Consider the following 16,728-nt stretch of genomic DNA (forward strand, 5'->3'; position numbering starts at 1 on the left):
GTGCTCTCCCGAGCCACAGGCGGTCCCGCGCGCGGATTGCCGCTCTCTGTCGCGCGTCGTTCGCGTTAATAACTCATCGAAGTAAATAATAGCATTTGCCAAGGTAGACCGGAGAACGCCGCCGGTCCTCGGTTTGTCACTGCCGAGATTCCAGATTTTCCCGCATCGATCGGCGTCTGTCGTTAATGGATGTCCAGGTTGTCTCGTTAACATGGTACAGACTCATCGATCTATTATGAATTTGTAAGCGGAGGTTTCGAAACGTCGATAATACACATTCATTATTCCCGAGCTTTTGGCCAAGCCGATTGCAACTGGTTAATTACGTGAGCTATGATTCGAAGAATTACGCCAATATTTTCCGTATATTGGTCCTTGCTATCGCGTTACTTTAACTTCTTTTTCAATATTTAGATTAACCATTATGGTAACCCTGTATCGAGCTTTAGAAGCGATTAATAGATTATACTGTAAGCTTGAATAGAGGAATTTATTCAATCGTCCTTTAACCCCTTCCCGTACTTTAGCGAGTCTGACTCGCGATGAAGATTTTTGCCCAAACATGAATATCGCGAGTCAGACTCGCGAACAGTTACTTGGGCCAAACATAAACATTGCGAGTCGGGCTCGCGAACAGATACTTGGGCAAAAAAAATATCGCGAGCTGAGTCGCGAACACATACTTGGGCCAAACGTAAACATAACAAGCCGAGCTCGCGGACTGATTTTTTGCCCGTTACGCTTGTAACTGAATGTTAGTTCCTCTTAGTACCTCAGAACAGTTAGTCACGATTCTTGTCGTTGCTGTTACGAAGCAGTTCAATTATTAAAATTTAAGAAACCTCTTCAAAATGCAAGGTACAAAAGTGTTTAGTGAAGGCCGTGATAACGAATCTTCTGATAGTGACGTGTTTATGCCAGTTGCAAAGCGAATAAGGTATCTATAAACGTAAATAAATATCTATAAACGTAAAAGCATTAGAGTTTACTTCCTCAACTCCAGTATCGCGTAAAATTGACTATATCACAGGTATTGCGGGCATCTATTATACATTTCGCATCGTATTGCGACTGTTTAGAAACATCAGTCTGGTCTGTTTAGCGCCCGTTGATGCGGACCGCTCGGGCCCGAGTTTCGTCGAGCTAAATGGCACGGGAAGGGGTTAAGATAAGCTCACCACAATTTCAACAATCTGAAAATAAAAAACGGGAGACTGGTCATTGCACCTGATAGGAGATACTGTTTTAAACGCTTCTTTTCATTCATATTGACAATTATCTTATTTTTCGAATCTCACCTCTACCAAAATCTCCTTCGAACATCATCCCGTATACTAATCCTTTCATCTTCTCAGAGAAACTTAAGTAGTTTGGTCCATCGTTGAAAAAAAGTTATGTTGTATCGACGTGATTACATCGCGTCGTGTCGGCACTACTATGTCACTTCAGTTTGTCGGCTGTCTAGGGGGTAGCATGTGGGGATCCAAGGGAAGCCGCTGTAACGCCGGCGAATGGAAACACTGGTCACCAGGTGAAGACGACGACAAAACGGACGAGCGTCTTGATCGCTGTCGTCGGTGGTAATCACGCCCACGTTCGTTCGAACACGGCAGTCACGTTCCCAGAAACATTCGATGCTCACGTGTTGTTCACGGGTTTGTTCCAGAAACAATGCGAACGTCGATGCCCCGCCCGTCGTCGTCCCGCCGCCGAAGAAAGAGCCGCACGAAAACATCGCCCGAATAGCGAAGCGGTACCTCGACGACAACATGCAGCAGGCGTGGATCAATCCCCGGCTAATATCAATGGTGAGTGTATATAAATGCGGTGATTATACGGCGCGTTAGGCGAAGCCGGCGTTCTCACGTTCGCGCCGCGTGATATCTATTATCCTTGCGGGAACACGGGTACGCGGTACCTGTAATTTCAGCCGGACAACAAATTAGTCCGCCCGACGGGAAGCTCTCGAAATCCCTCGCAGACGGTGGAATATCGCGTGAATCGACTCGACGGAAACTATCGCACGGTTCCGGGGAATGAAATTACAATACCTCGGCGAAATTTTCAGCGGCGCGCCCCGGGTCCGTCATTCCAACTCGCCCCGTCGTTTCATCGCGTGGAATTCCATTGAATTTCTGCTCTTGGACACCTAGGATTTCGTTTATTAATCCGGTCTATCTCGCACTTTCTATCTCCGGGGGCTTCCCGGAAACGTTTCAAATCTCCGAACATTCCGTTCGGACTAACGAGTTGCAGGCATTGTGTCGTATCGGTTCACGAGGATGCAAGGCTTTGATGAAGACAAATAAGCATTCTAGAAATTATGAAACCAGATTTTTGGGATATATGTGTAGTTCCTATATTACATAGAGAACACCTACAAGTCTTCTTCTTATTACATATCGCACTTAATAAAATTGTCCTCCCTAACTCATCTGTAACATTTTTTGGCAAACCTAAATTTTATATTTGGCCCTTCATATTTTTCTTCAAGCATTGGTCCCGTCGTTTCATTTAAATAGTCTCTCTTCTTCCTGGTGCACCTTTCATTACTACTATCTTTCTGTGACTATTCGTATAATTCTTCTCTGAATCCGCCCGATTTTCTGAATACTGTCCTTGGTACTATCCTTTATTCTTCTTTAGAACAACTATTCCCTTATATATACTTTCTGCTATTTCGATGTCGTCTATGCAGACGTCGTCTATGCCATTCATGTCGCCTACGATCGGTGCGTCGCCAGGTAATGCACCTGACCTCGATCGCGAGCTTGTTCTTCCGAACGGGTGGGCCCAGGACGAATTGGTGTAGGCGTTTCGAATATCCGCGGAACAGTACCGCGGCCGTTCTCGGACGAGTTCATTAGAGCCAGCGTAGCTGGTTGCCGAGGTTAAGACGTCTAATCGGTCGCGTGCGGCTTGTAATGCGACCCTATCTATCCGCGGCCGCGCGGACTGCCGATTGATCGGTGCGAGATAAAGAACTGGTCGGCCGAGAATCGGCCTTGGACAGTCATTGCTAATAGCGAATTGCTGTCGGTGAACGCTGCCGGGACAATGCGTTCGATTCCGCTCGCTGTCCGGCGTGACGCGCGACCAATGGCCAAAAAAGAGAGGAAGATTCGATCGGGAAAAATTCGGCGGAAAAATTCGCTGGAACGCTGGGAAACTCGCCGCGCCGCTTGTCCGCGGATAGTTATTGAAATTCCGCCTTGCCCCGATCCATTTTGCACGGGGATGTATTCGGATCACGGCGCGCGGCACGGCATACGGCACGCTCGCCGAGCCGTGTTATATCGGTGTTCACGGCAGATTGGCGACCGCGCCGCGGACCCCGGCTGCAGACAGGTAGAACGGCCGGCCGAGTCATTAAGCGAGCCAATAACAAACTCGTGATCCACATAACCCTTCGTTATGTCCGCGACCGCTATTAGCCTATGGGGGCCGGCAATCATCCGGCCGCGCCGCGTCGAGCGCCGAGCCGTGCGCGCCGGCTACGACGAGTCGTTTCGTAACGCGCTGGGACGCGGCGCGAACTCGTTATTTTCTTTTCCTTCTTCCTGCCCGAGTCTCGGAGATTTATTCTCCCCCTTTTCTCTCCCCCTCTCTCTCTCTCTCTTTTTTTTATGCTCCCGCTTCTTTTTCTCTCCCGTCCGTTCGGTTTTCTTCTTTTTCATTCTCTCGCCACGACCTTACGTAACGTCTTCGACGAGTTTCCCCGCGCGCTGCGACGATAATTCGATCTGCCAGCCCGGTGCACACCTGCGTGCTCGCCGCACAATGGCGTAATCGAGTGCATCGTTCCCGGTGATGCCTCCTCGAGCCGACACGGAATTCTACTTCGAGTGGCACTGGGCATGGTAGGTCTTGATTCGGTGTGGGAAATGCTTGGCAGGTGAGGGACGTCGGCTAGATACCTTGATTGGTGGATTGTTCCGATGAAATCGAAGACTTTTGGTATTGGATGGAGCTGGCAGCGGGCGCCGATAGTCACTGGAGGTAGGGTTGCAAGAAAACCAAAGATCGGGGTGAAGCGTTTGGTACAAGTTATTCCTTAGAATGCCGAGCTACTTGTTCGACGCTTACGCCGTTTTTGCAGACCAGTAGCTTTGGAAAAAGTTTGAGGATATTCGTGTAACATTTTTTTCAGTGTCATCAACTTCAGTTTGGGGCAAACTAAACTCACGTGTTATACTTAAACAGAAAATTACAACAGAGTATGTTTTTCATCGTATTGGAAAAATCAGAACAAGAGATGAACATTCAGTAATCAAATGCGATTTTCTCGGAACTGTATTTTATCAAATGTTGTGCTTAATATCTGAAAATTTAATGATCCGATTCGAATGAGGCATATTGGCATCGCGAATGAATGCATTGATATTTGAAAAAAATTCAAAACCCGATGAATTCTTCCCCGAAATGCGACATTTTATTACGTTAATATAATTAATTCTTGTTTGAATCATAAATGGAACATTTATATAAATATCCCGAGCTTGCAAATTACGTCTAAGACTCACGGTCACTGGTCGACCTCGGATCGCTGCTAAACCCATCCATATCCGGAACACCCAAACATTCTTTTCCGTGGCGTATGCCCGACGCTCTGATCCACCGTCCGCGGATGAATAATAGAGAAACGAGAACGATGAGAGTTACATAAATTGCCGACGGTTGGTAGATAGGGAGCCAGTCGAGGCGACGTCGTTCCGTCGCCGCGCGGACGTAGCTGTCCATCACGGGACACGAGACATCTCGTCTCCGTCGGGCAACGAGCTACACGGAAAATAATGAATATTACAATCCCGATGACTATTCGCGACGCTGTCGCGCATTTGTCAAATCGGTTTCGAGCGGCGGTCTTCTCTCGACCCCGGGATATCGCAGCCGTGTATATCGCGGTTACGCTACTGTCGGTGCACTTGCGCTCCCGCTCCTGGCTCTTGCGAGAGCCCATGTGTTCACCAGCCCCGACAGGATTTACGATCGTTCCATGTTACTTATAGCTGGCGGCTTTATTAGCATGATCGGTCGCTCGGAGGATAGATTATCCCGTGAAACCGGATCATCCTTCGGGCCGGCAATCCGATCGTCCGGCTGCTATGTGGCGCAGAAGGACCCGTTCCGAGTCGTACACGACAGTAGTCCTCTTCCGTCAGGACTCGACGATGCCATTTGTAATTTGCTACGAGGGTGCCTCGTTACGACCGGTTCTGAATTCCTACGATTCTCTTACTGCGAGCCGATACCTCGCCTCGTCGATACAGAGCCGCCTGCCTCTGTACCGGATCGTGATTTAGGGCCGTGTCTGAACACTTGCTGAAACAAATTGCGAGTGTGTTACGTGCTAAATGTTACTTGAATCGAACAGGTAAGCGACATTGCTTTTTAAGGTTTGTGTTGATCCTTGAGCCGATTTGCGCTGGATCGAAACGGTATTTTCATACACTCAACAATAAAAGAATTAAATCGAACGGATTTAGAGACAACTCCAATATATCGACAAGATAGCAATCTTCAAAGGAAGTTCCTTACTTTACTTGTTTTCAAGTTTCGCTTCATTTCACTTACTTGTTTTTCCATCGGTATAATCACATTATCAAAATGATAGCAGGAACCCTGTTGTAACATGTTGAAAATGTCCTCATTTTCTAATTATCCATTGGAAGGATACAAAGAAGGGTTTCAATAGCGAATTTTTATACAATTTTCATTTCTTCGTAAGTTATTTTACGATAATCGGAATCAAGGAATAATTTCGTTGCGAAAACAATGAAACGAAAATGTCATTTTCTTAACAACCGCCCTTATTATCTGAACACTCGTGTTACACTCATTAGTTTGGATAACAGTGGTTCTGCTGTAAAAATCATTTACAGCATCGAACGCGTTAAATGAACAGCTTTTAAATGAAAAAATGTAACAATCTTTTATACGATCGATTAATCGAATTATTTGAAGTAAGACAATCAAATTCGCACGGTGTCGGCATTTCCCAAGCAAACGGCATACGCTAGCGGCGGCCACAGCCATGGGAATAAATCGTTTTCCTTGTGACCGGGACACGAACCAACTCATCGACGTTGCACAGTCGGTCGGGAACGAATGGAACGATATATATTTGCCGGGACGATTAATAGCGCGGCGAGGAAAGTTAATTAAGGAGCGGACGAAACAAGATTCATTCCCGGTCTCGTCAGCCATTTAATAATCTCGAAAATTCTGACGATTAGGAGGAGGTGTGCATACACCGGTCCCCGGGCTTGTCTCTACGTGTTCACGTACACACACCCGAGACGAGTTATCCCGTCTATCCGGGCGCGATTCCCCGAGTGCCCTGCACTCAGTTCCTCTAATAACAATAATAATAAGAAGGGATGGAGGCCCGTTTTAATCAGAGGGTCTGCCTGCCTGACGTGATTAACTCGAAGAGCCCAGGGAAGACGGGAGGAGCCGGCGCCGCGTCAGGGGAGGAAAAAGGGAGAAAGACGGGGGGGAGTCGGCTGCTGTCATTTTCGGTGTTTATCATATCAACGAGGTGGGGACGGGAGGAGGGGGTCTTCATTTCGTCGCCTCTGCCCGGCGAACCGGCGGCCCGGAATCTTGGATTTCACGGCCGATTTGTACCTTCTCCACCTACCACTTTCTCTTTTGCCGACCCTTTTCTCTCCTTTTTTTTTTTTACCTCGTTGCCCCCACTTCGCTACCGGCCAGCGATCTCACCCTCCCGCGATTATTACAACGAACGCTCTACCGGTGCCCTCTTTTATTTTCGTCCTGCCCGTTTTCCGGCAGCGCGATAGCACAAGTATTACATTATGTTAATGCACGGCCATTGGTTTTATCGACACGCTCGTAAATCGTGAACGCGCGAGAACGGCCAGATGAGCGAAGCAAAAAACCGGCTAATTAAATCCTGTCTGACGAGTAAATTAAAAGGCGCGTCTTTTAAAGTAAGGTCTTCTTTAAACCTCCCTTTAATTTATTCTCGCGAAGAAGATGACCCGTGCCCGGCACGTTTGTTTTTGCCAACGGGTTGCTGTCGGTACTACCTACCTGCGCGGTTCTGGTATTGCACGTTTTTTAGTCAATTATATATTTTTGATAAGGTCAATACGAGTGCGGTATTCTTCTTTTCCAACAGTTCTTACGTGCAATCTTTGGTAATTTCAGCCCCCGTTTCCTATGTTTCGATTACGCTTGTCCTGTCCAATATTTGACCAATTATCGGACTTTACATCCTTCTGCCTTCGCCACTGTGTCGCTCTTATTGTTAACTGACTCTTTAATCCATTTTTTTCTTTTTCTAACCCCGGGCCTTATTCTAGTGTCTCATAATTCTATTAACGTTCTTTTCCTTTTTATTTTGGACGCTATGTATAGTTTGGTCAAGATGCGAAGATCCTTAATAGCATCCCAAGGAAAAGTGAAACACTGTTATTTCGTGAATAGGATAGTTGGGGTACATGTCAATCGTAACTTGGAACTTACCTATTATTTGGTTACACGGTCGTGCCTACCCTTTCATTATCGATGGAGAAATCGCGTGGTATTTGTTCTACTATGTAACACAGGTTTATAGAAGTGCCATTTCATGTCTTGTGTTGTAAGAAACAAGAGAAAATTGGTTCCAACGCTGTATCTACCGAACAATAAAACTGTAAGACTTGCGACGTTATGATACATTTACCGATTAACAGATTGAAGCAATCATTTCACATGACAGAACAGTTTCAAGATGAAATAAAATTTTGTTCCTCCAGTATCCAAAAATGGTCTCATTCAATAAAAAAAAAAAAATGATTAAGATCGCATAAGTGCAAATCAACGAAGTTACGAAATTAATTCTAGCACAAAGGGATCGAAGGCGTCCATAAAAGCTAGGAAACAGATTCGAGTTCGGGTTAACGATGACTGCTATAACAAAAGCTTCCTTTCCAATTAAAAATTTTTATTTTAGCACGAACGACCCTCGAAAAACGCACGCTGCAATTTCCGTGCGGGTTCGATACCGTCGCAACACGCCGGCGGCGGCGTCCGTGCGTTCGACATGCAAACACCGGCTTCCGGTGAAAAATAGTATTCACCGCGCTGAGCTTATGTTTTCGTGCGTAGATTGCGCGGGATCTGATCCGCGCCGGTAATATTATGACCACGCAGCACGGTCTATTGTTCGCGATTTTACCGTCGACAAGTTTTTTCAAAAGAAGACCCAAAGATGAATGCCATTATACGTGCTATTCAAAACGACGGGAACGACGAGGACGAAGACGACGAGGAGGATGACGTCGACGAGAGCCTTCTCTCGATGGAGAGCACTGGTAGAAAGAGAGAGAGAGAGAGAGAGAGCGAGTGAGAGAGAGGGAGAGAGAGAAAGATAGAAAGACAGGAGGGATTTTCCCTCGAAGACGTCGCTCTTCTTCCCGGAATTAAAGTCATGTCTATGGGGTCTCGGCATTGAGAACGTCTCCGCTATTTCTCTTCTCCGAGCCCGCTGCCGCCTTACGTCTCGCGCTTTACTTTGGACGTCTAATTAACAAGGTTTTCCTGAGGGTTTTCAAGGCGTCTTGCTACCGACAAGCAACTTACGAAGCAGTAAATACCGTCGCACGGCAATCAGGCGACGTTCCTGCCCGCCCGTTCGCGACGTGTGCGCGAGCCGAGCCGCTCTCTTGTCGGGCACGAAAATTTTTCGATAGAATACCTTTCGATATTTCTTCGGTTAGGACTCGGCCGGAGGGAGATCGGGCCACGAGGTTCGATGGCGCGGAAGAAACTGGTTTCTTCCGAGTCGAAAGAATCCGCCGAGTCACCCCGCGGAGAAATTACACCGGGCGTACGATGACTTCTTAAGTAGTATCGCGCCGTCAGTCCTCTTACCGTTCCAAACCAGTCACTGCCATCGAGGGGATCGCCCCGTAACGTTCGACGAAATCGGTGAATATCCTCCGCACGCTGAATATCCTCCTCCCCCGCCCCTTCAGGCCCTCGCTTCCTTTTCTCGCGTTATGTTTAACGATGAAACATTTATGAGATGTCTTTCGCTTTGGCGGCGATACTAATGGCCCTAACTGCTCATACCAGCGGACCCGGGACGCGAGCAATCAGGTTCAATATGTAATTACGGAGCCCCGTTGATTTCGATATCCGAGAGCTCCGTTTCGAATGCCACTCGGTAGCGATCGTCTTTTGATGATGATGCTTCAAGTCGGAGATCGGTAAAATTTCACAAAAAAATCAATAGGCGTCACGCACCTCGAATAAAATGTGTTGGATAAGCGGCACAGGCTCGACCAATAAAATATTTTCATTTTATAAAATTTGTTATGTAAAAACATTCCGTTTTATTATTCCAATACGTGAAATCAAATATTTCCCCCTTGTACGTCCGCCGCGCGCGATAAAATGTTTCTATCTTATCAATGTGATGCACAGCAATACTATTTCATATTATTAATCCGGTGCACAAAATTCGGGCGTTTCGTTTTTTTAGTCAAATTCATTTATCGTAAACGGGTCAAGATTCATTAATATACAAAGCAATCGAAACGTTTTATGAAAACGATAATGGAAGTCAAAGAATCCTATTGACGATAATAAATCACCTCGGCTTATTAATTTGATACAATCGAATGTTACGGAAGATCACGCGCACATAATTGAAAATAAAATGTTAGACGTTTCTAAAAGTTCTGTTTCGTTTTCTCTTAAGGGTTGAGTCAATTATAGGCAATGCTTGGATACGATCAAATACATATAGTATACGTACAATCAATAATTATACATACATATAAATATATGTATATATATATGTACATATATAAATAATCGAATTTAATACGTGAATAAAAGCTTTCACGATTTCCTCTTTGTTATGTGCAACGACGCATTCCATCCGCAACGTTGCTTCGACGCAGGAAATTGTACGTGTATAGAAAATGTCGTTTTCAATAAAAGAATTAGCTTTCACGGCCATTCTTTCGGATGAAGATGAAAAGAAAGTAATATATCGCCGGGAGAGGCGTAAAAGAATGTGGATGCACACAATGCTTTTGAAAAGAAAAAGTGGGGACGCATATCATACACTCTCTCTCGCTATTCAGTAGACGGTGGAGAGAAATTTATTAGTTATTTTCGAGTAAACTTGCGCGTATGGTATATCACTTTCCAGAAAGTCAAAAAAGTCTGAATGAAACAAACATGCTTTGCCTAGAACGTTTTTGTATACGCGGATGGGGGTGTTCTCAAATATAGTTTCACTGTCACTTGGTTTTTCGTTTTATTCTTTGTGTAAATAAATCTTATAGCAGGAAGAATAACATTGCAGTATCAAGCCCCGTTTCTGTCGCCTAATTACATCCAGATGACGCATTATTGTAATTGACAAGTATCCACATTTCAACGTTCTAAAACGATAAAACGACTACGCTAAAACTGATGAACGGAACGTGACACAAGTGTTAAAGAGTCGCGTACGTTCGTACACAACGTGCATAGTTTGGAACGGTGCCCAAGTGCAGACAAATGGATCCAAACAAGTTTAGCCAATCGACTCGGAATTTCTATAGTACGAACCAGCGGATTCGACAATTTCAATAAAGTTATTTGTCTTGGTGAACATGAACTTGTACAAATTCATTTCGAGTCGCGACCGAGTAGTTCGCGGTACCGGCGCTCGCAGACTCGACGCAACAATTGTATTACGGTCTACACTGGTAATTTAACGAGCAATCTGCAGGAGTTGGTTAACGAGGAGCCAGCACTTGCGAGGCACTTGCACCGATCCCCGGCTGCTGCTGACTCATTTTCGGGGAAACTGCGATCGCGGCTGCGGAAAAGATTAACTCGTATCGATCGTTCGCGGGCGAAGTCGGGGATTATACATAGAAGCAAACGTAGCCGCGCGTCGGGGACAGATAAGCGAGGAAGGATTGGCGGTCGGTTTAATATTCCGCTTTGTTCGCTTCATTAGCGTGGCACAAAAGTGGCTTAAAATAATTGAGTCTACGCCGGGTATAATGCCTATTCTGATGTTCCATTGTCGGCAGGCTCGGGTTCTTGATTCGCGCGGCGCGTTATCAATGGCTGCTTATTTCCTTCATTGTGATCGCGCGCGGGCCCCTTTGTTTTTGTTTAATTTTTCACCCCTCGGATATCTTTCGACCACGTAGACGACGAACGCGTACGGACCTGCCCTCTGCCCCCCTCCGTCATCCCTACGGCATTCACCCGCATCGCCGCGCCGCGCGCCGCGCGCCGCGCGCCGGGCTGGACGAAAAATTCTGATTTATTATCGGCGGTTGCGTGCCTCGAGCTTCTTTTTTTTTGCACGCGCGCCGGCGAACATTCTTCCACGGGATCTCGCGTCGAACCGGTCATTCGTCACGGACAATTCCTTAATCGCTCGGCTCGTTACACGCGAGAGCCTAGATGGAGACCTCCGCTCCAATTCGAAAAAAGAATAACGGACCGCTTTATTCGCGGCTGAACGGAAACTTCTGTCGTAATCGTTAGCGTCGGGGAACGCGATTCAATCGCCCCGGCTGCCGCGGAATTAAAAGGGTTGCGGCACCCTTCGCTTACGCGACGAGACTCCATTCGCGAAATCGCCGCTGCCTCCGCGAGATAAAGAAAAGAAACAGAGGCTGCTCGATGCGGAGAGAGCCGGCGAAGGAAGGGCGCTTCCCGAACCCTTAACGCGACCACTCGTCGTTCGATGGTAACGAGCACAGGTGAGGAGGGTTCGCGTCCCTTTTAACCCTGCTGCGGCCCTTCGTCGAGCATTCGAAATCACCGATCGAAATAAACTGTTGTCTTTCGGCTGGTCGATCTTCTCTATGCTTCGTTTAAGATATCTGCAGCTCTGGAATTTTTACCGCGAGAAATGTTACACTCGGCAACATGTTTGATAGTCGACTACATTATTCTGTCGTAAAGTTATTGGACGTTAACGAGATGTAAATGAGCGTCGATTTCTTGTTTAATTCTCGAACGAACCTTTTTTATTCTTTGGCATAGGTAACATTGCGGTGTATCGAACGATACAGTAAACTAGTTTTAATATTTATTTACATCGCCGGAAAAATTAAAAATACCGTTGGGTCTCTGGCAACTCCAGGGCGTTGTTTCATGGTTAAAATCCTCTACACAACTACATGTTATCTATTATTAGAAAGAATTCATGCATTCATAAACTCCATTACTGTACATTTTGATGTACAGTATATACATTACAGTATATACATTTTGATGAATGTTTTAGAATTCTCGTAACAATTATTTCGAAAAAATTCCAGAAACACGTATCGCAGCGTTACGTCGCCTTACCGTTAAGAAAAAAAGCTGCCAGCAAAGCGCGGAATCGGAATCCCAAATTAAATAAAAGCGTTCATAAATTCTCGGCGAAGGGCGGCGGGGGGTGGGGCCGCGACGACGTACAAGTTTACGGTTTCCCGCGCGAGGAGCAAATACACGAGGGCAGCAGTTTTAATTCCGTTGTTCAACCTTCCCCCATGGCCGCGACCTTCGTCTCCCACCCCATCTCTTTTTCATCCGCCAAACGTTTGTTCCAACCCCCGCCCCCTTTTTTTCCTTGTCTAATATTCTTATCCAGTGGCGCGATACCGCGGCTCGCGTTCGTCGCGCTTCTTCTGGTAATATCCGGCTACTTTCCCTCCATAAACCTCTAAGTTTATGGTAAATTGGCGGCGGATCCTTGCACCTTTTCCGGCTACGTTTCTCCCCCCCCCCCCCCCCCCCCTACGATTCTCTCCTTCTTCTTCGCTGTGTACCAGCCCCGCCTCCGGTCTCCAGCATCGCTTTGTTTCGACCGCGTTTTCCGTGCAACGTGCTTCGCCTTTAAAGACGTTGAAAAAGCATTGTCCTTGTTTTTCTTGTTCGTTGTCGCGTCTTCTAACGGCTGCAATACCGCCCGTATTCGCGAGAAATATCTGGCGATTTGGAGTCACGTTCCTCTTCGATTCGTTGCCGACCATTTCTCTTTAACTGCGGTGAAAAATGTTCCGTTCACGGTCACGTTTTTATATAGTTGTAAATCTATGAGTCGTAATACATTGTGTCAATTTATGATCTTACGAGAATAAACTCCTCGAAGGTGGTTTCAAGATAAAACTGTAACAGGGTTTTTAATGTAACCATAGTGTAAACGCTGTTTAGAAGTATGTTGGTGAATTAGAAATCTTTTAGAATTGTTTATAAATACCCTATTTAACCAATCATTAATAAATGTCCTATTTGGACCTTATCCGTCTTCATTTCGATAACATAATCTGTCCTTTAATATTAAATTGGAAGAACTGTACGAAATAATTGATAACTTTAAATGGCTGGAGCATTAAATAATTAATTTTATAAATTCTCTCCCTAAGAATAAGATCCTAAAATGAGATAAGATAAGTTTTAACGTCGATTACATACATTATTCAAGACTAAATGAGATAAAAGATATTGTAAAGTTAATAACAGAGATAGTTTCTTTTTCGTATTAAATAACTTATCCTACCGAGTAAGAAATATAAGATCAAGTAAAATAAGAAAACTGAGCGCAACTCGTTTCTCCTATTTGTAACTTTTCGTGAAGTGAAGTTTAAAGTGGCACCGAATCGCGATGCTTTTTAATTGTGTTTGTTGCTCGCGGGGTCTCGTGGCTCGAGCAAAAGGGCGGCTTTGAAAAATTATCCGAAGGCCTCTGAAAAATGATAGGCCGGTCGACTGAACCATTTACCAAGACCGCGGGCCTCGTAAATCCGTGCTAGATTGCACGAGATTCGTGTCGGGGTTGTTTTGATGGGTGTATGCGGCCCGGGCTGATTCCCGTTGACAGGCCTCGAGTTTTCGAGTAATTAATAACGAGAAGTCGTATACACGGCCGCGGGGGTGGCAGGTTATAACCCCCCGCCGCCCGCGTCTCCGCGACGTCGAAGAACATGGGGGGCGCAAACGAAACTTAACCAAGACTCTCTTCGAGTGTCTCGAACGCTGCGAGGATTCTCGTTAATATACCTTCCGACCCGAGGAGCTTCTTTCTCCCTGTTGAAGTTGTCGTTAACTCGGCGTTTGGATACACGAATTCTACATTAACGGATAGCATTAAAGGTTCATAGACTCGGAGAAATGGCACTGGTCCTATGGAGCTCGCGAGCTTCCAAGTGACGGACAAAGTCTGCAGTTTTTGAAAGGATTCAGAGTTTGCAATTTTTTCGCCATACCGCGTCGGTCAAACTGGATCCAGAGATTAGGTTCGGAACTTTTTAATTAAAAATTTTAAGTGGAAGCTGGAGCACCGTTTCGACTGCGATCAAACGATTACTGCACACTGCGTGCTACAGATACAACGACGTTTCTTCAAACAAGTTTTCTTTATCATCAGATATTTTATCCTGATCTTAATCTACTACCAAGTGTATCTCAAACATGTATTAGTATATTTGGGATGTCCCCCATACGTTGTAAGGGACGAAAGTTACTTAGTAATTTTTTCTTTATGTTTTCCAGTTGCTGCAAATGTAAAATCCGTAATCTAGAGGTCATTAAATTATTTTATAGTGAAATTGATTAAATATTATTCCTTCTTTTATTACTCCCATCTCAAAGCGTATAAAATCGTCATTGAATTTATTTAGACATTTCACTATACAATATTGTGATCGGTAAAAAATGTTTCAGATGCATAAAATTCATAGTCTAACATGAACGTAAAACGAAGACGAAGTATTAATATTTTAATCTTTGTTTCGTTTTACTACGAATTAATCGTCCCATTTCGCCTGCAACTGTTGCCAAATGCTCCACATAGTACCAATACAAAAATTAATAATATAATTAGGATTATCTCGAACGTGACACAAGTCAGCCAAGTAACACGTGACACAGGTTAAACGCTTAAATGGTGACTGCAACACTCACTCGAACTTGACCCAAAAATTTTCAGTCGATTTTGGAATCGTTTGTAACTTCATCCCTCAAGGAATCACGCGCGCGCATCCATCTTTCGAATCTCCTCCACTCTTGAAAATCAATCGGCTCCGCGAGTACGTAGACGCGACATAATTTTATGGATAGCATCACGCTTGTGTAGATGTCCGCAGCGTGTAAGAGAGTGTAAGTCTCCGAGTATAAGGGGTAATATCGTGGAGCGGGAGATGCCCTTCGCAAATCCTCCTGATCCCCCTTCAATGCACAGCCCGCCGTCTTAAGGTTATGATAGCTTGCCGGGGTCCTGTGATACCCTCGGTTTAATATTTATAAACTAGATATATGTATACACGGTGTCAGATACCTGGACTCGTCGGACATAAAGCGAAGTGTTACGTTTTTCCGGGATGGAAATTGAACCTGGAACGTCGCGCAGTGGGACCTTCTTCTGAAAATACATTTCGTAGTATTAATTAATGTCGTTTGAAATTTTTTAATTAAAATACTAAAATAAAATACTAATAAAAATTAAATAAATACCAAATTAAAACATCTCGTTTCTGGGATATGGATCGTGAAAGTTGTCGAATTCTTGTGTTCTGCAATACCTAAAGATTGTAATACGTTTAATGTATCAAGCTAACATTTATTTTTAAAAACATCATTTGTAGAACATTGTAACGTTTTAATATACAAATATTATAAAAATGAACTTTGCACACAAGTAACGCAAAAGATTTTTTAATCAAGTCTTGTGCTTTCTTACTCGATATGTCTTAAATTGTCGTCATATGATAATATAATTGTAGAGAAAAAATTGGGATAGTCTTCGAAAGATAATTTAAATAAATTAATGATATATTATATTATATATAATTATCATTCCTTAAAGTAGAACATCAACCATGATATTCGATTGAAATATTGTGTTCATTTCTCCATTTCTAAGATATTTAAGTTTAAAGTGTAAAGTAGTGTACATCAATGCTGCCCATAAAAAATGTTTAACATGTTCAAATTAAAATCAACATGTTAAATTTTCTAATCTAATTATACAGGGTGTTGAGAAAGATTGGGATCAAACTTATACGTCATTCCAATATATTCGTCAACTATATTGGAAATAATAGTAAATGCATTTCGAATACATTCTTGAGATTGATTTCATATTTCTATTGTATTTTTATAAACCAACGCTTATATATAATTATCGAACCCTTATATCTTTTTTATTTGACCTCAGTAACAGATAATATCAATTTTGCCCCAACCTCTGTATAATCGTAGCCAAGCAATAGGATAAAAACAAAAAGCAAGCTAAGTGAAATGTATAATTTATCAGCCTCGATAAAAAAAAAGGGTGCCGATTTTCATAAAAATCGTACAACTTTATCGACTGTGTCGAACTTTTTGTAGAAAGTCAGCACCGCGCGTCGCCGAGAAAGAGAACGTCTCGAAAACGTGCCACCTTCTTTCCCCGGCTCCGCTCCGCTATTATGAAAATCGCTTTGTCTACCCTCGCAGACGCTCGGCGCTCGACGAGTGTACTCGACCAGGAGCGTCGATCGATCTCCCGATTTTTTATTTCGACCCTCGAAATTAACGTTGCCCATTCTCGGGGTACTCGTGCGCGCGGATACAAGGGAACCGATGGGGCGGTTCCAATCTCGGAGGAACGAATTTCCGTTCGCGACTACCGCGACGTCGAACGCGCGGCTGCCGCCCCCCCCCCCAAAGAGACTCCGGGTCATTTGGCAAAGTGCTACTTTGTGTCACATAAAGAAAGCGACG

General features: G+C 44.5%; 1 protein-coding gene across 1 annotated transcript in view; it reads left to right on the forward strand.

The window, feature by feature from the left end:
- Positions 1-16,728, forward strand: part of LOC144475308 (uncharacterized) — a 459,016-nt gene that overhangs the window by 46,732 nt on the left and 395,556 nt on the right. Inside the window, exon 2 of the mRNA XM_078191079.1 lies at positions 1,667-1,808. Within this exon, the coding sequence (XP_078047205.1) occupies positions 1,667-1,808 (142 nt within the window). The remainder of the gene's footprint in view (positions 1-1,666; positions 1,809-16,728) is intronic.

The sequence above is a fragment of the Augochlora pura genome, chromosome 2 (assembly GCF_028453695.1).
Source record: "Augochlora pura isolate Apur16 chromosome 2, APUR_v2.2.1, whole genome shotgun sequence".
Taxonomy (NCBI): Eukaryota; Metazoa; Arthropoda; class Insecta; order Hymenoptera; family Halictidae; genus Augochlora; species Augochlora pura.